The sequence below is a fragment of the Tachyglossus aculeatus genome, chromosome 5, assembly GCF_015852505.1.
Source record: "Tachyglossus aculeatus isolate mTacAcu1 chromosome 5, mTacAcu1.pri, whole genome shotgun sequence".
NCBI classification, from domain to species: domain Eukaryota; kingdom Metazoa; phylum Chordata; class Mammalia; order Monotremata; family Tachyglossidae; genus Tachyglossus; species Tachyglossus aculeatus.
The window spans coordinates 73085881-73112336 of NC_052070.1; the positions used below are offsets into that span (position 1 = coordinate 73085881).

Below are 26456 nucleotides of genomic sequence, written 5' to 3' on the forward strand. Positions count from 1 at the left end.
TTTTGCCTGATGCAGAGGTGAATGGGCAATTTTCTTACAACTCTGCCTGGATTTCGGGAAGGGGCATGGTGGATAAAAAACACAAAAATGGTTTGAAAACAAATCATTTCCAAAATTGCAAATGAGAAAAAGGTTTTAAATGGCCTAACTCACTTCTCCGTTCTCTCTTGCAGGGGCTAGCGTCAGAACATTCACTCCATTTTATTTTTTGGTGGAACCAGAGGATACACTATCAATCCGAGGGTCTTCTGTTACACTGAACTGTTCAGCATATGCAGAGCCTTCTCCAAAAATTGAATGGAAAAAAGATGGAACTTCTTTAAACCTGGCTTCAGATGACCGGCGCCAGCTTCTTCCCGATGGATCTTTATTAATAAACAGCGTGGTACATTCTAAGCATAATAAACCCGATGAAGGATATTATCAGTGTGTGGCTATGGTGGAAGGTCTTGGAACCATCGTAAGCAGAACAGCAAAGCTCACGGTAGCAGGTAAGTTTTTCTAAATTTGTCAGTGGGCAAATTTTGCACATAGTATTGTTTTTTGCTTTGCTTCTATGAAAAGAGAAACCTTATTTGATCCCACCTTATTGTGCTTGAGTTCTCTTGAAGTTAATTCAGCCAGTTGCACCTGTGGATCGGCTCACAGTTGGCTTCTTCATTTTAATTAAGTAGTCCAATTATATACATCATTGACATCTTGAGTATTTTAATTAGCCAGTAGTTTTATTTTGGAAGTTGAGTGAGTTTGTATATTGTTACTGACTGGTAAGGGATGGAATGTTGGATGTGATATTTTAAAATGCTTTTACACATTTATTTAGTTTATCTTTTTTTTAAAAAATGAAATTTGTTAAGCACTTCCTGTGTGCCAGGCCCTGTATTAAGCACTGGGGTAGATACAAGCTGATCAGATTGGACACAGTCCATGTCCCTCATGAGGCTCACAGTCTTAATCCCCATTTTACAGATGAGGTTACTGAGGCACAAAGAAGTTAAGTGACTTGCCTAAGTTCCCAAAGAATGCAAGTGGTGGAGCTGGGATTAGAACCTCGGTCCTTGTCCATGTCCATCCATCTCCAGATCCATGCTCTAACCATGAGGCCATGCTGCCTCATTATTGACTCAGGAAACTGAATTATGATTTCCAATGAAAGTGGATATAGAAATGAATTATTTGAAGAGTTGAACATAGATATGGACAAGACTTTAATAGACTCTAAATGTAATTGGGAGTAAAAATAGTTGCAGTACTGCAGGTCAGCATCCTTAAAGAGAGATAGTCAAAGCATCTTGTTTGAAAAATTAAAGAAGTGACCAAAAATATCTCCAAATTTGCCTAGAAATATAATATTTACAGTGGAGGCTTTATGCAGGTTCAGGCTCTGTGTGCTTTCTAAAAATGGTACATGAAGGAGACAATTGTTTTGCAGTAACATAAGGAAAAAAATGGACCATGCAGTGATTTTTGTTTCAGCTCTTTAATGATCTGTTAGCCAGCCTTCTGAAATATTTTTCTTTGGTTAATAAATGCCCATAGGCAATGAATTCACAGTGAATAAGGTTACAGCATCTCCCAGAGCTGCTATCTGTTGTCATTTTTATAGCCAAATATTGTCTCCATTAAATCACAGTGTAGCATGTGCATGATCACTAATGTTAAAACGAGAAGGTCATTTTCCTCTATGATGCAGTGAAATCTACAGGAGAAATAATTTGAAATACACTTGGTGCTCTTCTTGGAGGTGATACTAGTAGAAATTATTTATTTTATTCTGATTGAAATGTAATAGCAGTTTTGTGCAGCATTTAGAAATTGTAAATCCTGAATTCCAAGTCTTGGGGATAAGAAGGATCATGACGTCTTGGAAAGTTCAGCCATTTCCCCTTGAGATTTTGGTAAACTCTGCCTTTTATTTTGTTGTTATAAACTTGGACACAATCAAGTTTCATTCTTTTAATCACATGCAAAACTAGTTAACTGTTTATCTAGGCAAAACTGTCAACCATATTTTAGTATGAATTTTTCCCTGCTTAGAATGATCTAACTGCCCCAACCCACAATAATCTGTCGTTAGCTTCGCTTTAATTAAATTTGGCCTTTTCTGGATGTTTGACAGAAGTGAGAGTGTGTAAGAACAGATGTTCACGTGAGAGGAATATTCTTACTTGAATTCCTGTATTAATGGTGATTACATTTTATGTTCTCAAATGTAACATTTCAGAGGAGTATAGAGTATATAGAGGAGTATAGTATAATGTCTAAAGTTGCTTTCTTTCAGTAAGTTGGACCACCTAAGCTCTCAATTATCCAATTTGGATGAACCAGATAACCAAAAAGTGTAGGTAACAGGGAAATAACTTTTTGGGTGATGTTCAACCACTCCAGTAGTCAGAAGCCTCTCTTCTCTCCCTTCCCCTCTCCCCAGATCTCCCCACTATTAAGGAGACAAAATGGGCAAGCCATTGGTGGACCGAGGGAAGCAACAGAGTCTAGTGGAAAGAGCATGGGCCTGGGAGTGAGCCTGGGTTCTAATTCCACCTTCAAAACTTGATGATGATAGCATTTATTAAGCGCTTACTCTGTGCAAAGCACTGTTCTAAGTGCTGGGGTGGTTAAAACTTGTCACTTGTCTGCCTTGTGGCCTTGGCCAAGCCACTTAACTTCTCTGTGCCTCAGTTACCTCTTCTGTAAAATGGGGATTAAAACTGTAAGCCCCATGTGGGACATGGAAAATGAGGATTAAGATTGTAAACCCATGTGAGACATGGACTGTGGCCAACCTTGTATCTACCCCAGTGCTTAGTACTTGCCAGGAACCTTGTAAACACTTAGTAAGTACCATTAAAAGCAGGACAGACAAAAAAAATCCCCAGAGGAATCCATTTCAGATTGCTGTTGGGGATTGCAGTACCAAATTGATTTTTGTTTACAAACGATTGTGTTGATTTTTGGGTTGAACTTTCTTCAAGAACCATTTTGGTCTTTGCAAACCTTTGAACTCTAGAATCACCATCTTCAATCATTTTAAAATTTCATCCACTCTCTTGAAAATTGAGGCAAGAATTTTTAGTCACCAAATTATATCTGGTGGTGGAACCAAGATTCTAACCTTAGTTGCAGCCGTAGCAACAGCATCCTTAGCCATCGGAATGTAGAGGTTTCTCTGCTTCATTCAAAATCAGCATGCGGTTAGGATGAGTTGAAAAGGCAGAGGTTTTCGGTGGATTTAGTTGGTCTTTTCTGCCTCGCTGCCTTCTGTCCTCTGGGATGAAGCAAAAAAGTTGCCTTCCAGTTTGTGCTCAGGGAGAGGCAGGGGAGGTTGAGTGGGGTCACCTGTGCTGTCTCGGGTGACATGGACAAGGTGGCTTCCAGATTGTTTTCTGAAAGGGGCGGGGGTGCAGCCGAATGAGGATTTCTCAGTTTCACCTGAAATGAGCACAGCATCGGGGCAGGAGCAATGGAGATCCTAATTCTACCTCAGATCTTGGCCCCTCTGTACGATCAGGCAGAAACTCCTCGTCAGGCAGAAACTCCTCACCCTGGGATTCAAGGCTGTCCATCACCTCGCCCCCTCCTACCTCACCTCCCTTCTCTCCTTCTACAGCCCAGTCCGCACCCTCCGCTCCTCCACCGCTGATCTCCTCACCGTACCTCGCTCTCACCTGTCCCGCCATCGACCCCCGGCCCACGTCATCCCCCAGGCCTGGAATGCCCTCCCTCTGCCCATCCGCCAAGCTAACTCTCTTCCTCCCTTCAAGGCCCTGCTGAGAGCTCACCTCCTCCAGGAGGCCTTCCCAAACTGAGCCCCTTCCTTCCTCTCCCCCTCGTCCCCCTCTCCATCCCCCCCCATCGTACCTCCTTCCCTTCCCCGCAGCACCTGTATATATGTATATATGTTTGTACATATTTTTTACTCTATTTATTTATTTATTTATTTTATTTGTGCATATCTATTCTATTTATTTTATTTTGTTAGTATGTTTGGTTTTGTTCTCTGTCTCCCCCTTTTAGACTGTGAGCCCACTGTTGGGTAGGGACTGCCTCTATATGTTTCCAATTTGTACTTCCCAAGCACTTAGTACAGTGCTCAGCACATAGTAAGCGCTCAATAAATATGATTGATGATGATGATGATGATGATGATCCACCTGTGCTACCTCCCTCCCAAGACCTCCCTCAGCCAAAATGCAGAAGCCGGGCTTAAACTCTGTGCTCAGGAGGTGTGTGGATGGAAGGAGAGGCAGTGATTGGGCATATTGTCAGCTGGGGCTTCCAGATCTTGGGCTATATCAGCAATTTGTGCACAACCTATCTCCAAATGTAAGGGTGTATCTTTCAGAACTGGGGCTATGCCCGGACAAAGAATCTCTTTTGCCCCAGCAGATATCACTGTCTGGAGGAATTGCAGAAAAAAGAACACTTTTTACTAATAATAGTAATACCAATAATAATACTTGTAATATTTGTTAAATGTTAAAATGTTTACTATCAATCAGTCATTTATTGAGCACTTACTGTGTGCAGAGTACTGTGCTAGGCACTTGGGAAAGTACAGTATGACAGTGTTGGAAGACATGGTCATGGTTTCAAAATTTCGGCTCCGCTGCTTGTCAGCTGTGTGACTTTGGGCAAGTCACTTAACTCCTCTGTGCCTCAGTAAACCTCATCTGTAAAATGAGGATTAAGATTGTGAGCCTCACATAGGACAAATTGATCGCCTTGTATCCTCCCCAGCGCTTAGAACAGTGCTTTGCACATAGTAAGTGCTTAACAAATAGCAAAATTATTATTATTATTATGCTCCATATGTGCCAAGCACCGGGGTCTTGTCGTAGTCAGTCCGACCCGTAGTGGCTCTTTGGACATGTCTCTCCCAGAACTCCCCACTCTCCATCTCCTCCAGGAGGCCTTCCCAGACTGAGCCCCCTCCTTCCTCTCCCCCTCCTCCCCCTCCCCCCGCCTTACCTCCTTCCCGTCCCCACAGCACCTGTATATATGTATATATGTTTGTACGTATTTATTACTCTATTTTACTTGTGCATATTTATTCTATTTATTTTATTTTGTTAATATGTTTTGTTTTGTTGTCTGTCTCCCCCTTCTAGACTGTGAGCCCGCTGTTGGGTAGGGACCATCTATCTCTATATATTGCCAACTTGTACTTCCCAAGCGCTTAGTGCAGTGCTCTGCACACAGTAAGCACTCAATAAATACGATTGAATGAACAAATGAATGAATGCAATTGATTTGGTAGTGTATCCATCGAGTTTTCTTGGTGAAAATATGGAAGTGGTTTACCATTGCCTTCTTCCATGCAGTAAACTTGAGTCTCTTTGACTCTCTCCCATGTTTCTGCTGCCCAGCACAGGTGAGTTTTGACTTGTAGCAGATTGCCTTCCACTCGCTAGCCACTGCCCAAGCTAGGAATGGAGTGGGTATCATCATCAATCGTATTTATTGAGCGCTTACTATGTGCAGAGCACTGTACTAAGCGAGTGGGTATACCTCTGCTTGACTCTCCTTCCAGTAGCTGAGACTGGTAGAGTACTGGAAACTCCCCAGGGACCATCTTGAGAGGGAAGCAAAGGGAAATCAGGAAGGGCTCAGCCCCTGCCCCACATGAGGCTCACAGTCTAAGTGGGAGGGAGAACAGGTAATTAAACCCAATCTTGCAGATGAAGAAACTGGGGCACAGAGAAGTTAAATCATATGCACACAGTATTACAGCAAGCGAGTGAGTTTCCTTTGATTCTGAGTCCTGTGCTCTTTCCACTAGACCAAGTCACTTCTCCAAGTAGGCAAATTAACCTCCTGAGATCCAGGGTTACTCCTTTTTGAAGGAGGAGGATTTTTACATTTTAGGAATAGTAAAAATGGTTGAATACTGAGGATAAATGAAAGAAAAAAGCCTAATAACTATTGACTAGTACTAGGGTTGCTATGTTAAGGCTGATTCCTCTGCTGCGGAATCATACAAGTTGTATCATAGAGGAAGGTGCCCATGAGAGTTATCAGTCAATCATTTATTGAACACTTACTGTGTGCAGTGTACTGTACTAAGTGCTTAGGATAATACAGTATAACAGTTGGTAGACATGTTCTCTGTCCACAGAGAGCTTACAGTGTAGAGGGTAAGTAAAATCAATTCAATTCAATCATATTTATTGAGCGCTTACCATGTGCAAAGCACTCTGCAGAGCACTTGGCAGTGTGCAATATTCATTCATCCAGTCATATTTATCGAGTACTTACTGTGTGCAGAGCAGTGTACAAGTGCTTGGGAGAATACAGTTCAGCAATAAACAGTCACATTCCCTGCCCACAACTAGCTTACAGTCGAGGGTTTTTTTTTTTTTTCAAATCACTATTTGAATCAAACCTTATTCCAAATGAAAATTTCTTGTTTTCAAAATGTATTTTAGAATATGTAACAATGGATATTTACACTATAATAAAGTAATTATAATAAAGTAGTAGTTGCTTATTTAAACCTGAAACAGACCCATATAAAAATACATAATTTATTCTGTTTTCTTTTAACATTGATGAATATAAGTTTATTACATTGGCTAATCTGTCCTATTCTTGGTTTAGATGCATCATCAGAGCAATGTTGAATATTTTAAAAAGAATGGTTTTAATCATAATCTATTCCTGATTACCACAGTGCACTTTTACACCGAAGATAAAGAGTCTTGAGAGAACGTATTATTAGAAGAAACTTAATAAGCTGCCAACAACACTGAGTGCTGAAATACTTCCTTATGTAGGGGTCATTTTCAAGCTAGGTGGAGGCATAATATTTATTACTTCTGTCTAGTTTTAAAATTTCAACTCCTAGTCCAGTACCATTTAGGTTCGCAGCCAATATTGGTTAATTTTTGTTGATAGAGCAATATATCTATTGCCACCAATGATCTTTCTTGCCTCTACTCCATCCTAATCCTCTTGGACACCTCAGCTGCCTTTGACCTTGTCAACCACACCCTTCTCTTGGAAGCATTATCTAACCTTGGCTTCATTGACACTGTCAGTCCTGTTGGGTTCCTCTTATTCATTCAGTCATATTTATTGAGTGCCCACTGTGTGCAAAGCACTGCACTGAGATCTTGGGAGAGCACAGTATAACAAAGAACAGACACATTCTTGCCCAACGAGCTGACAGTTCTCCTATCTCTCTGGCTGCTCATTCTCAGTCCCTTTTGCAGGCTCCTCCTCTGCCTCCCTCCCCATTAAGTGGGAGTTCCTCAAGGCTCTATCTATACCCACTCCCTAGCGGGACTCATTCCCTCCCATGGCTTCAACAACCAACTCATTCCCTCCCATGGCTTCAACAACCATCTCTATGTGGATGATTCCCAAATCTACGTCTCCAGCCCTTGTCTCTCTCCTTCCCTGCAGTCTCCTATTTCCTCCTGCTTTCAGGAAATCTCTCCCTGGTTGTCCTGCCACCTCAAACTTAACATGTCCAAAACAGAACTCTTCATACTCCCACCCAAACCCTGTCCTCGTCCTTACTCTCTCATCACTGTAGACAACACCACCACAGGCTTTAAGGCACTCAATCATGTGTCCCCTCCTGCCTGCTGCTCACTGCTTTTGTACTGCAACCCATCCCAAACACTTTGCTCCTCTAATGCCAACCTACTCACTCTACTTGGATCTCCTCTATTTCATTCCCGACCTCTCGGCTGCATACTGCACCTGGCCTGGAAGGCCCTCCCTCTTCATATCTGACAGGCGATCACCTCCCCACCTTCAAACCTTAATAAAAGTACATTTCCAAGAGGCCTCCTGCAACTAAGCCCTCATTTCCTTTTCTTCCACTTCTTTCTGCATTGCCCTTGAACTAGGATTTGCACCCTTTATTCACCCCTCAGTCAGCCCCACAGGATTTCTGTAAAGCTATGTAATTTATATTAACCTCTTTGTCCTCCTCTAGACTGTTAGCCCTACATTGTGGGCAGGGAATGTGTCTACCAACTCTGTTATATTTCACTCTCCCAAGCGCTTAGCACAGTACTCCGCACACAATAAGCGCTCAATAAATATGATTGATTGATCTATTTATTTAAATAGGTCTCTACAAAGTGAAATGGACTTTCTTATGTGGAAACTTTTTTTTTTGCATTTCACCGTAAGAAACAGCATTTGATGTATGGGTGGTACTTTTGACTCTTGAGATGTAAAATACGTCATTGGGGTGTTGCTTGACAGCCAGGGAATGGAAACAGTGTAAACAGTTCTTACCATTTTCTCACCTACACTGGGAAGAAGTTAATTTGCTTAGATGAGTTACAAAGGTTTTAAAGGGGTGTTCAATTTTGAAAAACAGTGTTCTAAGTCTTGACAGCTTTAGTGTGAAAGCAAAAGGTTATTTTTAAAAAGAATCAGAACCTCAAATTTCAAGTTCCCGTGTGATTTCTTTCACCACTTTTGAACTTTGTTTAGTGTCGTGCACACAGTAGTTGCTGAATAAATATTACTAATGGACTGAGATGTTAGTACTTAATATTTGCCAAGTTGAGGAATTGTAGATGTTAGGTGACCTTCCAAATTTGAGGTTTGGTCTTAAAAAATTAAGTTTAATAAAGAGAATGCTTTTCCTGCAGTTGGTAGCCATGTTTCCTGCCTACAGCAAACAGCGTGGCTCAGTGGAAAGAGCGTGAGCTTTGGAGTCAGAGGTCATGGGTTCAAATCCCGGCTCTGCCAATTGTCAACTGTGTGACTTTGGGCAAGTCACTTCACTTTTCTGGGTCCCAGTTCCCTCATCTGTAAAATGGGGATTAAGATTGTGAGCCCCCCCGTGGGACAACCGGATCACTTTGTAGCCTCCCTAGCGCTTAGAACAGTGCTTTGCACATAGTAAGCGCTTAATAAATGCCATCATTATTATTCTTATTACAGTCTACAGGAACCGTTCCCCGCATATGTTCCCTGCAGCAGTGAGTGTGACTCAGCTCAGACACTCTGCTGGTTGCATCCAAACTGTTTCCCCTACCTTTATTTAGGCTGTTGTTACAGAAAGAGCATAAGACTGGTAGTCAAGAGTCCTGGGAAATAGGAGTGCCTCCTGCCATGAGAAGCAAAATATGGGGAGTGCTGAGTGCCCACTGTCCCGTGTTCAAAACTCGAGGGGATTGCATTACTGGCATGGGAGCCTCAAAAGGCAGATTTTCCTAGCAATCAGATCTTGCCTGGGGGAACAATCCGGGAGGGGGGTAGGAGGGGCAGATAATAAACCAAGGCTTAATACAGCCAGTAAAAGCTTTCCAGAAGCCTTTCATTTACTGTGGGAATAGTAGATTACCAAACCACAAATGTATTGTGTAACACATGGGATCACTTTTACAACTGAGGTAATTAACCTTTTTTAAGGTATTTAAGTGCTTACTATGTTCCAGGCACTATACTAAGTGCTGAAGTAGATATAAGTTAATCAGGTTGGACATAGTCCATGTCCCAAATGGGGTTCACAGTCATAATCCCCATTTTGCACATGAGGTAGGTAACTGAAGCACAGAGAAGTTAAGTGACTTGCCCAAGGTCACCCAGCTGATAAGTGGTGGTCAGGATTAGAACCCAGGTCCTTCTCATTCCCAGGCCTGTGCTCTGTCCACCAGGCCATCCTGCTTCTCTGCTGCTTTGTCTTTCCACCTGGATCCACTGTTTCTCTTAATCTTGACTCCACTCCCCCTGTGTAAAAAGACATCTAGAATTGTAACAGGGATTAGGGATTCTAGCTTACTTCACTAAATCTCTAGTATGAATACTTAGTTCAATTGTTAAGCACTGAATAAAATGATACTGAATGATCACAGTAGGTGAAATAAAGCTTTCAGTAAGAAAGACAAATGGAAAGATTAATCTAGATTGGTGGTTTTGAAAAGCCATTCTGCTGTAGCTGCACCTTTATGTAATTAGGCTTATAATGATAAATTGTTCTCATTTGAAAAGTTCTAAGTAATAAGACCATAAAAAGTATGAAAATAATTTTTCAGCAGACATTTTATTATTTTTTATTATGTGATTTATGGATGCACTAGAGTTCGATGATCATGCCCAAGAATCTCTGTTCTAGACTGCTACAGGTTCAAAGCAAATGCAGCAAGAAGTTTCCATGCAGATTTTATTCAGATAATTCTTTGAAAAGTTATTTCAGGCCAGGCTTCTCTGGAATGCTAGTATTTGTCACTGGATGAAATTAAGGGGAAAGCTGCTTTATTGAATACAATGAATAACATTGTAACTCCTGGGATTAGAAATAATGGGTCTCTCTCTTCATTGGTGTTTTACTGCCATTTTTATTATCATTTAGCCATTTTTTAAAAAAAACCTAAAAAAAAAAATGGGAATGTAGGTTTAAATGGTCTATTTGATGAGTCAAGCCATCAAAAACCATGAAATAGTTTTTAAAAATGCCTCGGATTTTCCTTAGCCTATCAAGAGCTCCTTTGAAATCTTGATTGATTTGCAGAGCTTCTAACAGACCACTGGATTGTTGCTGTGATTCACATCAAACTCCTATTTTGCCTTTTCTAGAAAAGGAAAGCAATTTCAGCTTGATTGCCTGAATCAAGAGAAGCAAGAGTATTATTTTCTTTGAGTTTAATATTGTAATAATCATTTCCTGAAATAGTTGCAAATCATAGTTTTTCATAGGATGATAGTCCATTCTAATACATACAATTTTCTCATTTTTTCGAATAGAGAATTTGATGCAAATAAATCATATGATTTAATTTGCTAACAAAAATATAAGCTGCTGTATTAGAAAATCAAAGAACATTTATGTTGAAGGGAGTTATATTTCATTAGCTTAGTATTGTTGCTATTGTATAATGGATCTAGATGACTCATGGTCTAGAAAGCTGGAATTCCTGCTTTTCAAAAATCAAAATGGCTAGTTTTTTAACAATAACCTAGTTATATAGGAGTTAACATCAGAATATTACCTTATTAATAATTATGGTATTTCTCGCCACCCCCATCCTTTCACTTCTAGGCCACATTCTTTCCCAACATAAACCACAGAGCAGCCGTGAGGCGGTGCCAGGAAACTGAAAGCTTTTATGTTCTCAATCAATCAATCAATCAGTGATATTTATTGAGCGTGTCCTCTGCTCCAAACCCTCTACTTTAATAGAGTGAGTTGGACATGATCCCTGCCCTCAAGGAGCTCACAAACTAGTAGGGAAGACATGAAAATAAATAACAGGTAGGGAGAAGGCAGTAGAGTTTAAAGATTTTATATCTGTGTGTATGCATGCGTCTTTGAGAGTTGGAGAACAATAATAATGATGATGGTACTTGTTAAGTGCTTACTGTGTTCCAAGCACTGTTCTAAGTGCTGGAGAATGAAACCCCAAATGTTTAAGGGATGTATGAGCGTGGAAGTGATAATGGGTGAGGAGATGAGAGAAATCTGGGAACCCTTCTTGGAGGAGCTGTGGTTTCAGACTCTGGGGATAGAAATGGTCTGCTGGATATGAAGGGGGAGGGAATTCCAGACACAAGGTTTGGTGTGAGCAAAAGACACCAAAATATGACAGCAAAATATGAAGTTTGCATATTTTAGCTTCTTTAGGGTTAAAGGTATGATCACTTTTCTTATTGGAAATTCAACATTAAATTGTTACTTTCTACCCGTTAATGTTTAGAATGAAAGCAAGTTAACCAACTCTTGTTGGTGAATTGGAGTCATTTAACTTTTATAAAGAACATATGTTAAGATCAAGAACTTCTGCTTAGAATTAAAACTTCTGCTTAAAATGTACGTAGTTTTTTTCAGTGACTTGAAGTTATTTCTGTAAAACAATTTTTCCTTTGCCCTTCCTTCTGAGTTTTGGGAAAATTGAAAGTGTATATCATTGTTCTTCCCAACTGTAAAATTCAAAACTTTAAGATTCTGTTCTGTTCTTAATGGACATTAAATTGTTCTAACATTAATGGTAAATCTTTTTAGTAACACATTTTTATGGAGAAACCTCAACATTTTATTTTTCATGCCCTAACAAATATTGTCTGTCATATATCAAACTGTGTGCATGGAGCATTACTTTACACTAATGGGTAACTGGAAAGGATGAAATAGGGATAGAAATTTGCAGGGACTGCAGTTTATAGAATTAGTGAGCTCTCAGAAGAAATAGGGAAGCCAAGACAGCATGGCCTAGTGGAAAGAGTCTGGGCTTGGGAGTCAGAGGACATGGGTTCTAATCCTGACTCCAGCACTGTACTAAGCACTTGGGAAGTACAAGTTGGCAACATTCATTCATTCAATTGTATTTATTGAGCGCTCACTGTGTGCAGAGCACTGTACTAAGCGCTTGGGAAGTACAAGTTGGCAACATATAGAGACGGTCCCTACCCAACAACGGGCTCACAGTCTAGAAGGGGGAGACAGACAACAAAACAAAACATATTAACAAAATAAAATAAATAGAATAATAAATATGTACAAGAGCACGTCTGCTGTGTGCTCTTGAGCAAGTCACGTAACTTCTGTGTGCCTCAGCTACCTCATCTGTAAAATGGGGATTCAATCCTCCTCCTTCCAGTTTAGACTGTGAGCTCCATGTATCTACCCCAATGCTTAGAACAGTGCTTGATACAGAGTGAGCACTCAGTTTTAACAAAAACCAAACCTGAGACACATGCATTATTTCAGATCTTCCCCATTATGATTTTAATTATCTATTCTGATGGTATTGACACCTGTCTACTTGTTTCTTTGTCTGTCTCCCCCTTCTAGGCTGTGAGCCTGTTGTTGGGGAGGGACTGACTCTATGTGTTGCTGATTTGTGCTTCCTAAGTGCTTAGTACAGTGCTCTGCACACAGTTAGCACTCAATAAATACGATTGAATGAATGAATGATTCCCCGAGAGAGGGAGAGAAAGAGGCACAGAGAGAAGTGAGGGGAAGGATCTCCTCAACTTCGGTTGACCAATATAATCAAGCGACAATATAATCGATATAATATAAGCGACAGGAGACAGATGGAATAGACAGTGCCCCATCTCCACTCCTGCCTCTGTCAGACTGTTACTTCAGGTTGGGGGTGTTGTTCTCCCACCAAGGAACTACCTGTAGGTTGCTCCCTCCTTGGCAGCAACAACAGCTGCAACTCCAGTGTAGCAGTTCCAGAAGCCCTCCAGGTTCCGGCTTCTTCAATCTCTTATGAACCAAGGATCAGAGGAGTAGATCCTTGGGGGACAGAATCCCCCCACTCCCACACCCTAATGGTATTTGATAAATTCTTACTTTATGCAACCGCTGGGGTAAGTAGAAATTCATTAGATTGGTCCCAGTCCCTGTCCCTCACAGGGCCCACAGTCTAAGGAGGAGGGAGAACAGGTATCGAAGAAACTGAGACACAGAAAACTTAAAGTGACTTGCCCAAGGTCACATAGCAAGCAGTTGGCAGAGCCAGGATTTGGCCCACGTTGTTTCCATTAGGCCAGGGTCCTTCCCCTGCCGGATTATATTGCTGTAGATAGGTGTCTCTATGCATCAGGCTATCTTAATGCAGCATAAGTGTGGCTACATTTCTAAGACATGCTGAATTAAAATAGTTTCATGCAAATGCAAACTTCTGAAACAGAATCTGTGTCCCCACTGGTTGGTCATGCACTGAATGACTTGCATGTCCTAATTGCATGCTACTCTAGAGCATTGTACAAGAAGCAAAAGGACCAATTAATCAATCAATCAATCAGTCATATTTATTGAGCGCTTACTGTGTGCAGAGCACTGTACTAAGCGCTTGGGAAGTACAAGTTGGAAACATATAGAGATAGTCCCTACCCAACAGTGGGCTCACAGTCTAAAAGGGGGAGACAGAGAACAAAACCAAACATACTAACAAAATAAAATAAATAGAATAGATATGTACAAGCAAAATAAATAAATAAATAAATAGAGTAATAAATATGTACAAACATATATACATATGCTGTGCTGTGCTGTGCTGTGGGGAAGGGAAGGAGGTAAGACGGGGGGATGGAGGGGGGATGAGGGGTAGAGGAAGGAAGGGGCTCAGTCTGGGAAGGCCTCCTGGAGGAGGTGAGCTCTCAGGAGGGCCTTGAAGGGAGGAAGAGAGCTAGCTTGCCGGATGGGCAGAGGGAGGGCATTCCAGGCCTGGGGGATGATGTGGGCCGGGGGTCAATGGCGGGACAGGCGAGAACGAGGTACGGTGAGGAGATTAGCAGCAGAGGAGCGGAGGGTGTGGGGTGGGCTGTAGAAGGAGAGAAGGGAGGTGAGGTAGGAGGGGGCGAGGTGATGGACAGCCTTGAAGCCCAGGGTGAGGAGTTTCTGCCTGATGCACAGATTGATTGGTAGCCACTGGAGATTTTTGAGAAGGAGAGTAACATGCCCAGAGCGTTTCTGGACAAAGACAATCCGGGCAGCAGCATGAAGTATGGATTGAAGTGGGGAGAGACACGAGGATGGGAGATCAGAGAGAAGGCTGATGCAGTAGTCCAGACGGGATAGGATGAGAGCTTGAACGAGCAGGGTAGCGGTATGGAAGGAGAGGAAAGGGCGGATCTTGGCAATGTTGCGGAGCTGAGACCGGCAGGTTTTGGTGACAGCTTGGATGTGAGGGGTGAATGAGAGAGCGGAGTCGAGGATGTCACCAAGGTTGTGGGCTTGTGAGACGGGAAGGATGGTAGTGCCGTCAACAGAGATGGGAAAGTCAGGGAGAGGGCAGGGTTTGGGAGGGAAGACAAGGAGTTCAGTCTTGGACATGTTGAGTTTTAGGTGGCAGGCAGACATCCAGATGGAGATGTCCTGAAGGCAGGAGGAGATGCGAGCCTGGAGAGAGGGGGAGAGAGCAGGGGCAGAGATGAAGATCTGGGTGTCATTAGCGTAGTATTTATTGAGCAATTCCTGCGTGCAGGGCGCTCTACTGAGCAAATGCGGGAACTGCAATGCAGTAGACTTGGAAGACATGATCCCGATTCCTAAATAGTCTAGAGGACATGAGGTAGGTAGATTCTCAGCCTTGGTGGTTAGAATTGGATTGAAAACTAATCCAAAATAATCTCATTCCCTTGTAATGCATATGAACTCTTCCACCTGCTGAAAGAGCACCAGTTTAGTTACTTTTCAAGTTGCTTTGCCAGAGCAGAGCAGTGTTTGGAACTCATGGGTGAAGCAGGTTATTAATGTGGAAAATTCATTAACTCCAAAAGGTCTATTTGTAGCTGTAATAGTCAACTACTGTTTTAATAGATCAGCTTTCCATATTATGTCACTGCTACCAGCTGGAATATGCATATTGGCTAATAATCTAGGGTATAAAGAAAGAGAATGGTCATTTTTACAACTTGAAAGCATATTTCAGCAATTACGGTTTTATTAAATGATGTTTTTCTCTCTTGGTTTTTTTGGACAGCTCATCTACATAGCCAGGGGATCCCCCAATGCTTTTCAACCAAAGATGTTTATTGAGTTTCTACTGAGTTCAAAGCACTCTACTAAGTAGTGGAAAATATAACAGCAAGACACACAATCTCTACCTTTATGATCTGATGGGGGAGACAACTTATTTACAACAAGTGGGAGCAGAAAGAAGAGAAGGAAGTAATAGAATGGGGGAAAGAGCTGAATAAATTAAATATTCAAATATACACATGTTCATGAATGCTGAGAATAGGAATGAAATACATGTGTGATATTGGTCACTGGTCAGTTTGCGTGACTTGGAGAAGGCTTCCTGGAGGAGGTGAGATTTTAGGAGGGCCCTGTAGATCTGGGGACCTGTGGTCTGGTGAATTTGAGGAAGTTCCAGCTCCAGGGGGAGCAGCTTGAATGAGGGATCTGAGACATGAAAATTAAGAGTGAGGCACAAAGGAGTCACCATTTTGGCTCCACCCCCTGTCCCTCTCTGGTTAAAAGGAGAGTAGCGTTAGACATAATTGCCCACCCTGCCCCAAAGCTGGTGCCATTCCTTATCCCCCTCATGAAGCTGGTGCCTGAGTTTACTAGAATGTACACCAAATGCCAAAATTCAGTGAATGGAGTTGGCTCTTGGAAAGGGTTCTCTGGGACACAAACTGGTGAATTCAAATCAACCAAAACGCTCAAATAAAACCAGGTTTCGTTTGCACGCCAGCCTACTCTCTGTACCTTGATCTCGTCTAAGCTGCCGTTGACCCCTTGCCCAAATCCTCCCTCTGGCCTGGAACTCTCTCCCCCTTCACGTCTGACAGTCCTGCACTCTCCCCACCTTCCAAACCCCGCCAAAAAATCCTATCTCCTCCAAGAAACCTTACTAAGCCCTCCCCCAGTGTTGACTGTGCACTTAGCCAGCCACACTCCACTTTTGTGCACATCTTTATACTCTATTATTCCCCGTATCTGTGATTTATTTTAGACCGTAAACTCTTTTGGGACAGGGATCACATCTGTCAACTCCATGAGAAGCAGTGTGGCACAGTGGAAAGAGCACGGGCTTTGGAGTCAGAGGTCATGGGTTCAAATTCTGGCTCTGCCAATTGTCAGTTGTGTGACTTGCCCAAAGTTACCTCATCTGTAAAATGGGGATTAAGACTGTGAGACAACCTGATCACCTTGTAACCTCCCCAGCGCTTGGAACAGTGCTTTGCACATAGTAAGCGCTTAATGAATGCCGTTATTATTGTTATTGTAGTTTCCCAAGTGTTTAGTATGGTGCTTTGTACACAGTAAGTGATCAGTAAATACCATTGATTGATTGAGAGAAATTGGGCTAATAGCCCAGACTCGTTTGCATAAACCTTTCAAACCAACAACAATAATGCTGAAAACCTGCACCCTCTTTGCATATTTTAAAAGATTTTGAAACAAAATATGCCTCAAGTTTTGAATCTGTGTGAACATGTTTACAGCTGTGGTTCCTTGCAGTTGGAGCAAAGCGATTCAAGCCAGTTGTTCACATTCAGTATTTCCAACCATGCATTTAACTCACTGCTCAATTTTATAGTCACTTAACCAATGTTTAGTTTTATCACTGCACTACCCTGGTTTGTAACTTCTGTGCCTCATGTTCTTGAGCTGAAATTAACTTCAGTTGATTCCAGGATATTCCAGTTACTGTAACTTCATTTCTTTGAAAATGAGTGGAACTTTTTGCATTGTAAGGAAACGTGGGTTCAGGAATATTTTTTTTTTCTTGGCTGCTTCAGGCATCATCAGAGAGTAGTAAAGTTTATTAGTGTAGGGACCGTGTCCAGTTTTCTCTTGCCTAACACTCCACAGTGTCTTTACGGTGTTCTGCACTCAGTGGGCAATCAATAAAAACTGGTGAATGAAAAGAATGGGCTTGGCCAACCATCATGAGCAGTTACTGTAGTCAACACTAGGAATGGATTTGCATTTTTGCTCATACTTGAAGGAGTAATAGTACTTGAAACTTTTGTTGTTTGCCACGGACTTTAATTTCTTAGTACGGCTTTCAAACTGTACTGTTGCCTGTAGTGTTTCAGTTAATGCTAGTGATAATTAAAAAAAAGCAAGTACCATGGTTCCCCCGGTCAAGAGCTGTCTTAGCATTTCTCTCTTTGTCTAGACTCACACACAGTTTGTTCTCAAGTGGGAAATGAAATTTGCAAATTAGATAGGATATAATATACCCAGTTCTTCATTTCTTGCCTCTGACTAACTCATGTTTGGGTAGCATTGCCCTCTTCAGGAGAAAATTCATATTAGGCAGCCAGCAAGTTACCTTTAGGGGCAAATTAGTGCTACTGCCTATTGAATCAGGATGAATGTTTCAAACTAAAGATAATCAATGGCATTTATTGAGCATTTACAATGTGCAGAGCACTGTTCCAAGCACTCAGGCGGATACATTACAGCAGAATTGGCAGAAACGTTCCCTGCCCGTAGGGAGCTTATGATTCCCAAAATCTTCCTTAGAGCTTAACTGAGAACATAGCATTGCTTAGTTAAAGAAAATGTTTGTTTCTTTGGTTTCTAAAGTAGAAGATGTCTTAATCTTCCTGCAGCTCTATATGGGTTCATTTTTTGTTTAGGCTGTAGAGCTTCATATTTTGCATTAATCAAATAATTTATATGTAAACTTTTAAAGTAGACTTCTCAAAGATTGATTAAAAGGGGACCCACCAGTTAGTCACTTTGGTATCTACTCTCAAACCGGTCTGAAGTGCAGTTCCAGTTAAAACTTCAGGTTATTTTTTTTCCATATTAAAAATTACGAACTCATGTGAATCCACAGTGCAACTCCCATGTAATAACTTCCCTAGCATTTGTTTTAGCAAGTGGCCTCCAACATGGCATATATCTGCTTCCAGAAGCATTCCAGTTTGGGTACAGAGATATCTTGTATTGTTGTTTTGTTTTGTTTTTCCTTCCTAAGTTACCTTTTTCTTTTTTCTTCAAATAGGTTTGATATGACCACTTGGTAAGGTTGTGGTAGAAAAGGAAGTGAAAGAGATGGGGTGCTCACCTGACCTGTTTAGCCGGCATGGGATTTTAGTCTGGCATTGAATAGGGGCATAGAGAGAGAGCAGAAATTGATATCTAGTTCCAGCAAAGTGCTGTTGCAATAGGTACTAATTAATTTTTAGATGTTTATTCATTATTCTGGGCTGTCTGATGCAAATCCACCATCTTTCCATTCCACCAGACCCCTGCAGGAGAGGAACCTGCCTTGACAGCTGTGTGAACACTGGGGAAATTGTTTCCCGTGGGAGACAGGGATCCTTGTTAATCTGTTTACCTTGTAAATGTCTCAGCACTTGGCGTAGTGCTTTTCACGTATAAGAGCTTAATAATACTGTAATAAAACCTCCAAAGAATATTCCTCGCCTGCTGCATCAAGCAAATGCTCCTCACAATGGCTTCAAGGTGCTTTACCAGCTCTCCAACCTGAGGAGTGTGAGGTTATTGTGTCCGCAGTTGTATGGTACTCTCCCAAGTGCTGAGAAGTGCACACAGTAAACACTCAGTAAATACCACTGACTGATTATCTTTTATCTACCTTAGTGTATAGTACAGTGCTTAGCACTTAGTAAGCGCATAAAAACTATAAGTATTATTAAGATATGCCTTTATAACCATTCCTCACTCTTGAATCTCATACCACTGACTCCCGTTCACACTATTCCATCAGCCTGGAACAAATCTGCTAGAATTATAGCCTTCACTCAACTCCATCTTAAAAGCCCTCCTAAATCCTACTTTTTTGGGGAAGCCTTAACAGTAACAATAATAATAATAATAGTAATATTGATAAGAATAATGATAGTGGTCTTAGCCCCATGTGGGACAGGGACTGTGTCCAATGTGATTATCTTGTACCTATTATTATTACTGTGGTATTTTTTCATTACTTACTCTGTGCTAAGCACTGGAGTAGATACAAAATAATCAGGTTGGGCACAGTCCCTGTCACATATGAGCTCACAGTCTAAGTAGAAGGGAGTACAGAGATTGCATCCCCATTGTACATATGAGGAAACTGAGGCAGAGAAGTTTATTTACTTGCCCACAGTCACATAGCCACAACTGGCGGAGCTGCTCTTGACTCACAGGATCTTGTCCACTAGCCCACCCTGCTTATGCCACACATAACCTCAGAACTCACATATTTCAGTCCTATTTCTAACATTTATATACAAATGTGTGTTTTTATTTCTGTGTTCATATTTTCAATTATGTGTTCAGCGGTTTTCATCCTGCTGTATCTGAACTCACATGGTTCTATTCTTGGTTTTCCTCCTCCTCCCAATATTGATAAATTATTTTGTCTGCTTGTTTTCCTCATTAGTTTGTGAAGTGTTGGGAATGCAGTGAATGTGTGTATTGCCTCTTATACTCTTCTAAACATTAGTATGGTGCTTTGACTCAGTCACTTAAATACCATTGATGATGATGATGAAATACCACTACTGCTGCAGGAAAGCTTGGGAGAACAATTGATTCTTGGTATAGGAGAGGAAGGAAAAATCAGAAAGGAGAGCAGCAAATAGAGGGAAGACATGGGTACCCAGAAACGGGCATCTCTATAAAGACATGGATCCTCTAGAGAACATTGGAGAAATAGGCAAAAAGTTAAACTGCAGTGGTCTGTGACACTGAAAGGAATTACAGTACTAGGATAGAAAATGGAAAAAGCTGAGTGAGTTGAAGGAGATCTGGTTCTTAACAGGTAGGCTAGTAGTCTACAATTTAGAATTATTATAAATTCTATGGTAAGAAATTAATTCAATCATTTATTGAGCGCTTACTGCATACAGAGCACTGTACTAAGTGCCTCTCAAACCATATCAGTAATGACACCACTCATGCTTCCAGTACAGTGGAGAAATGCATATATTTCAATTCTCTAAATTTCCAGTAATAGAAAAAGCATTAGGAAATTTGTAGATACTGAAATATTAATTTCTTTACTATTTTTAATTTTGTGTCCCACCAGTCTAATGAGTGGACTTGAGAAGAAAAATAAGCAAAATATGGAGGAAGAAAATCTTTGCTTTGAAGAAATAGATAGCACCCCAAGAAATCAATCAGTACTATTTATTGAACACTAACTGTGTACAGAGCATTGTAATAAATGTTTTGGAGAGTTCAATACTATTACTACTAACAACAGTAATTGTGGTATTAAGTGCTTACTATGCACAAGGCACTGCACTAAACTGTGTGCAGATACAAGATAACCAGGCCGACATAGTTCCAGTTCCACATGGGGTTCCCAGTCTAAGTAGGAGGGAGAACAGGTATTTAATCCCATTTTACAGATGAGGGAACTGAGGCACAGAGAAGCAGTTAGCTTCCAGATACACAGGATTAGAACCCAGGTTCTCTAACTTCCAGGCCTATGCTCTTTCCACAAGGCTATGCTGCTTCTCAATAAAGTAGAGTTGGTAGACATGATTGCGACTGTCAAAAAAACTTTAGAATCTAGTGGAGGGGTTTGTATACGTAGTGTAATTTATAGTCTTATTCTTGTCTAATATAAAAAAGTCCCATATTACTTAGAGAGTTGAATGTATTCATGCTCACCATGCCAAATTCCTAACTTTTTTGATCAGCAAGTCAATACTCGGTGAAACGTATTATGGTTAGAATTCTTTATAAGATATGTGAGTGGTAAAGACAAGGCATAAATTAAAAGGGTCTACCTCATCTAAACTAAAAACCAGAGTTACATCTGTACATAGTCTTTTCCCCCAAACCATTTTCCCCTGACAAGTGTATGATCTTTGAGAGTAACCCTGGTTTTGACTGAATAGAAAGAGATGAGTCTGGGGAAGAAGGAAGTAAGATTGAAGAGTAAGGTATTTCCTTCTCTGTATAGTGTATTCTTCTGCCTTCAGAATATTCTATCTCAAGTGCTTTGGGTTTGGATAAAAAAATGCAGTAAATACATTTGTATTATTACAGTTTTATTGGCTTTAAAAAAATCTTAATTCAGCATTAACGTTCATTGTTTGTTTCCCTTGTACCTAGCCCCTGAAATTACTGACTTAATGATATGTTTTAATAGTAGAGAAGCAATGTGGTCTAGTGGGAGGAGCTCAGGCCTGGGAGTTAGAGAACCTGGGTTCTAATGCCTGCTTTGCCACTTGCCTGTTGTGACACTTTGGGCAAGTCTCTTAACTTCTCTGTATTTCAGTTCCCTCATTTGCAAAACAGAGTTCAATACCTCTTCTGCCTCCTCCTTCGACTATGAGCACTTTGTGGGACCTGATTATCTTGTATATATCCCAGCGCTTAGTTGAGTGCGTGACACACAGTAAGCAATTAACAAATGCCACTATTATTATTATTAGAACATCTTGCTAGCAGTGAAAACTGCTTTGCTATCAGATACAAATTCAAGTACATTTCTTTCCTGTTTTTCTTTAGGTAAATTGCCCTGTTCCTGGTTATAGATGATGCTGAATTGTAAATAACTATGTAGTATTGACCTAGTTGTATATTCAACTAAATTATTTCTCAGTCTACTTATACACAAATATTAGCTTATATTTCTTATTTTCATTGAGGTTCCTGTGAATTCCTTTGGAAATTCAGGACCAATAGAATCTATAGGCTTTCCCTAAAAAGCTTAACTTTTCTTTCAGTATGTATCCTACACTAATGTACACAAGAATAAACAAAACTGATCTCTGAGCTTCTTGTCATTTTTTCCATTATAATAGGTAGATGACTAATTTGGTGATAAAGGGCTGTGGTGAGATTGAAATGTAATTACTGGGGTTGAAATTTTCCAATTAATTTTCTTATGGTTGTTACATGATTCTATCATTGTGCATTGTGTTCTGCACCCAATGTGACAGACAAGGAACAAGAAGCTAATCTCATGTAATTTGCACTAGAAATGTAACAAAAATGATTCATCCCTTAAATTAGAAAAGCATGCTGTGCTCCTTTAGGCAGACACGATGCAGAATTTGTGTTGTCGGGTATGGACAGGTCTTTAGTGTCTTTTAGACACGGTTTTTGTTGGTACTTAGTAAAAAGAAGTTCAATTTGCGATAGTTAATGTTTAAATTTAGAGTTAGTATTTGATAATGAATTTGATTGAGCTTGGCATATTTAATGACTGATAATCAGATATTTTAATTCTTAATAACTAGACATTAGAGCAAAAGAAATGCTATTACTGGATCTGGCCAATGATCCATCCAACCAAATATTAATCCCTCTGTCAGTTACAATGTGGTATTCTGAGGGACAGTGTGATGATTACCTTTTTTGACATCCGTTCTAATGGTTATGGATAAATCATCTAAAATTCCTTTTGTTTCCCTCTAACATCTCTAAAGCATATATTATGGACCACTTGTCCCTGGATTTATCCAAACCCTTCTTGAACTTTCTGTAGCATTGATTTTCATGTTTGGCACCCACTGTGAAGAGTGGGGGGTTTTTGTTGTTGTTTTTTGTGTTTTGCACTTATCACCTCTTTGCTCCCTTCATCTGGCTTATGTAGGGTTTGGTGAACAACGATTCAATGTTCACACCTGTTGCTTCTTTTTATTTTTTTTTCTTAGTATAATAGGGATAAAGTCTATGTAATAATTTGGGAATGTTTTCTAAACTTGGACTTTTAAAAAAATGACATTTCTCAGTTGCTATAAGGTATGTTGGGTGAATTTATAAACTTATCTGTTAATGGAGAATTCTGTTTTTGTCCTTTCTTCCCACATGGTCCAGGTCTTCCAAGGTTTGCCAATCAGCCAGAATCATCATCTGTCTACGCAGGAAATGGTGCAATTCTTAACTGTGAAATCAATGCTGATTTGGTCCCCTTTGTAAGATGGGAGCAAGACCGTCAGCCAGTCCTTTTGGATGACAGAGTAATCAAACTCCTGAATGGAGCTCTCATTATCAGCAATGTTTCAGAGGAGGATGGAGGACTCTATCGTTGCGTAGTTGAAAGTGGTGGACCACCTAAGTATAGTGATGAGGCAGAGCTGAAAGTCCTTTCAGGTAAGAGTGGATTCATATGAAAAGTGGTGGTTGTGACTGGGAAAATGCATGTTTATTACATGGCTTAGTGAATAGAGCTCAAACCTTGGGATGAAAAGGACTTTGTTCTATTCCTGGCTCCCCTGCTTGTCTTGCTGTATGACCTTGGGCAAGTCACTTTACTTCTCTGTGCCTCAGTTACCTCATCTGTAAAATGGGGAGTAAGAGTGTGAGCGCCATTTGGGACAGGGACTATGTCCAACCTGATTAACTTGTAACTACTATAGTCCTTGGCACGTAGTAGGTGCTTAAGAAGTACCATAATTATTATTATTATTACATCCAATGTGGCAAACACAAATTGTCCACACTTGTAAAAGAAAAGTCATATTGTAGAGCTGTGTTTAGCCAGTGCCCCTTTAAACAGTGTGCTTAGTTCAGGACTCTTTTTAGCTGTACCTTAACAGGCTGTCTTTCATTAGCTCGAATTGTTTCTCAGGAAATCAGCTCTGCTATCTGGTTACAACCCCCAAAAACACCCGATAAAAAGATGTTCTCCCAATATGATTTCCACAACAATTTAGAGAAGCTGCGTGACCTAGTGGATAGAGCACAAGTCTGGGAGTCAGAAGAATCTTGGTTCTCATGCTCAGTCCACTACTTCTGTGTTGTGTGGCCTTGGGCAAGTCACTTAACTTCTCTGTGCCTCAGTTGCCTCAACTGTAAAATGGGGAGCAAAACTGTGAGCCCCGTAATAATAATAGTGCTGGTATTTGTTAAATCCTTACAATATGCCAGGCACTGTACGGACCACTGGGGTGGATACAAGCAAATCAAGTTGGACACAGTCCCTGTCCCATATGGGGCTCACAGTCTCAATTTCCTTCTTACAGATGGGATAATTGAGGCCCAAAGAAGTGAAATGACTTGCCCAAGATCAGACAGCAGGCAAGTGGCAGAGCTGGGATTAGAGCCCATGATCTTCTGTCTCCCAGGCCCGTCTTCTATCCAGTAGGCTGTGCTACTTCTTATGGACTGTGTCCAATCTGATCAGCTTATATGTGTCCCAACGCTTAGTACAGTGCTTTGCTCAGAGTAAGCGCTTAACAAAAACCATAAAAAATATTGTGTGTTCTAAGCACTCAAGTCTCATGACTCTTCATTTTATTTCCAAAGGGACTGGGATGAACATTAAAGTTTCAGGTTCTGGGAGTGAACATTCCTATTTGAAATCTGTCAAGAGCTACCTTGGGCCTCATTTGAGGAATCCTTCAGATATTGGTGATTCATGCAAAGGGAACACAGAATGGAATTAAGAGCATTTCCAAGATCTCAGTTAGTGGATGAGAAAACCATTCAGAACGCTGTTTTTCAAAATTCCACACCACTTTGACTCACTTTAAAATAGAAAACCTAAACACGTACCCTGAGGTACTCAATAAGTGCTTGTTGACTGACTTAGATTTGCCATGAAAATTTCTTTAATCACAGATTGCCATTTTAGGACTTTTCTATAGCTACACATTGTTTATGAATGTAAAGTGTGGCTCTAGTGAAGCCCAGTATCTCCAGAGAGGGAATTCTATTTCAGCTTCCTCGTACGTTTACTTGACATAGCCATTCAGTCTTTAAAGAATTAAACGTGATGCTTATTAATGCTAGGCTAAGAAACACTCTTTTTCCAGATATTAAATTCAGGGTGATGGGGCTTTCATTAAAAAAAGTGATCCCAAATTTACCACAGGTCCATCCTCTGTAGGTGAAATCAAATTTGGGGCGACTTGCCCAGTGTTACCAGTCATAAATGGGCAAAGATGTAGTAAATAACCATCATAGTTGACGACATCACCTCCTCCTTTGTCCCTGAAGCCCATAACCTTGGCTTGATACTCTAATCTTTCAACTCCCTCGTAGTCAGTCTCACAAAATACTATAAATTTTTCCACATTTTCACGAACTGCCCCATCCAAATGACCGCCACACTGGTCCAGGCCCGTATCATATCCTGATCTGACTGTTAGTTCAACCAGTGATGTCGTAGACTTCTCAGCATCCAGTCTGTACCCTTTCCAGGTTAAACTTCATTCTGCTGCCACGATCATTTTTCTGAAACACCGTACTGCCAATCTGCCACATCAAGCAGAAATTCCTGACCAAACCAATGGCTTTAAGGCACCCAGTCTCCTTCCTATTTATCCACACTTTTTTTCCTTTTTTTTTTAACTTAACAAATGGTTGTGCCAGGCACAAGATAATTAGGTTAGACTAGACTGTAAACTCATTTTTGGCAGGGAATGTGTTTGCCAACTTTGTTATATTGTACTCTCCCAAGCACTTAGTACAGTGCTTTTCACATAGTACTTACAAATGATTGATTGATTTGACACAGTCCATGTCTCACATGGGGTCATAGTCTTACTCCCCATTTTACAGTGAGATAACTGAGGCACAGAGAAGTTAAGATGTAAGGCTCATAGTCTTATTCCCCATTTTACAGTGAGATAACTGAGGCACAGATAAGTTGTGACTTACCCAAGGTCTTACGGCAGATAAGTGGCAGAGCTTGGATTAGATCCCACATCCTCAGACTCCCACGCACATCCTCTATACTGTGAGCTCGTTGTGGGCAGGGAATGTGACTGATGTTATATTGTACTCTCCCAAGTGCTTAGTTCAGTGCTTTGCAGACAGTAAGCGCTCAATAAATATGATTAATAATAATGCTTTTGCCACTAGGCCACACTGCTTCTCTGCTTCTCTTTTTCCACTGCAGTTTAACTCACAGTCTTTATTCCCTCAAACTAACCTACTTATTGTATCTTGTTGTCATCTCTCCCTTCATCTTTCTTAAGCTCTCCCCCTTGCCTGGAACTCCCTCCTCCTTCATATGTGACAGACTACAGTTCAACCCAGTTCTAAAACCCTTCTGAAATCACATCACTTCCTGTAGACCTTCTTAATTAATTGCAAATTGCCATTGTTTATATTCCCCTATCCCCTGCTGTCTATTAAGCACTTCAGCATC

The 26456-nt window shown here is 40.8% G+C and overlaps 1 protein-coding gene across 6 annotated transcripts in view; it reads left to right on the top strand.

Moving 5' to 3' along the window:
* Positions 1-353: 353 nt before the first annotated feature.
* NEO1 (neogenin 1) overlaps positions 354-26456 on the top strand; it is a 166437-nt gene continuing 140334 nt past the window's right edge. For all 6 annotated transcript variants that reach the window (XM_038746154.1, XM_038746158.1, XM_038746155.1 and 3 more), the window contains exons 1-2: positions 354-491; positions 23177-23452. In XM_038746154.1, the coding sequence (XP_038602082.1) occupies positions 437-491; positions 23177-23452 (331 nt within the window). In that variant the 5' untranslated portion in view covers positions 354-436. The remainder of the gene's footprint in view (positions 492-23176; positions 23453-26456) is intronic.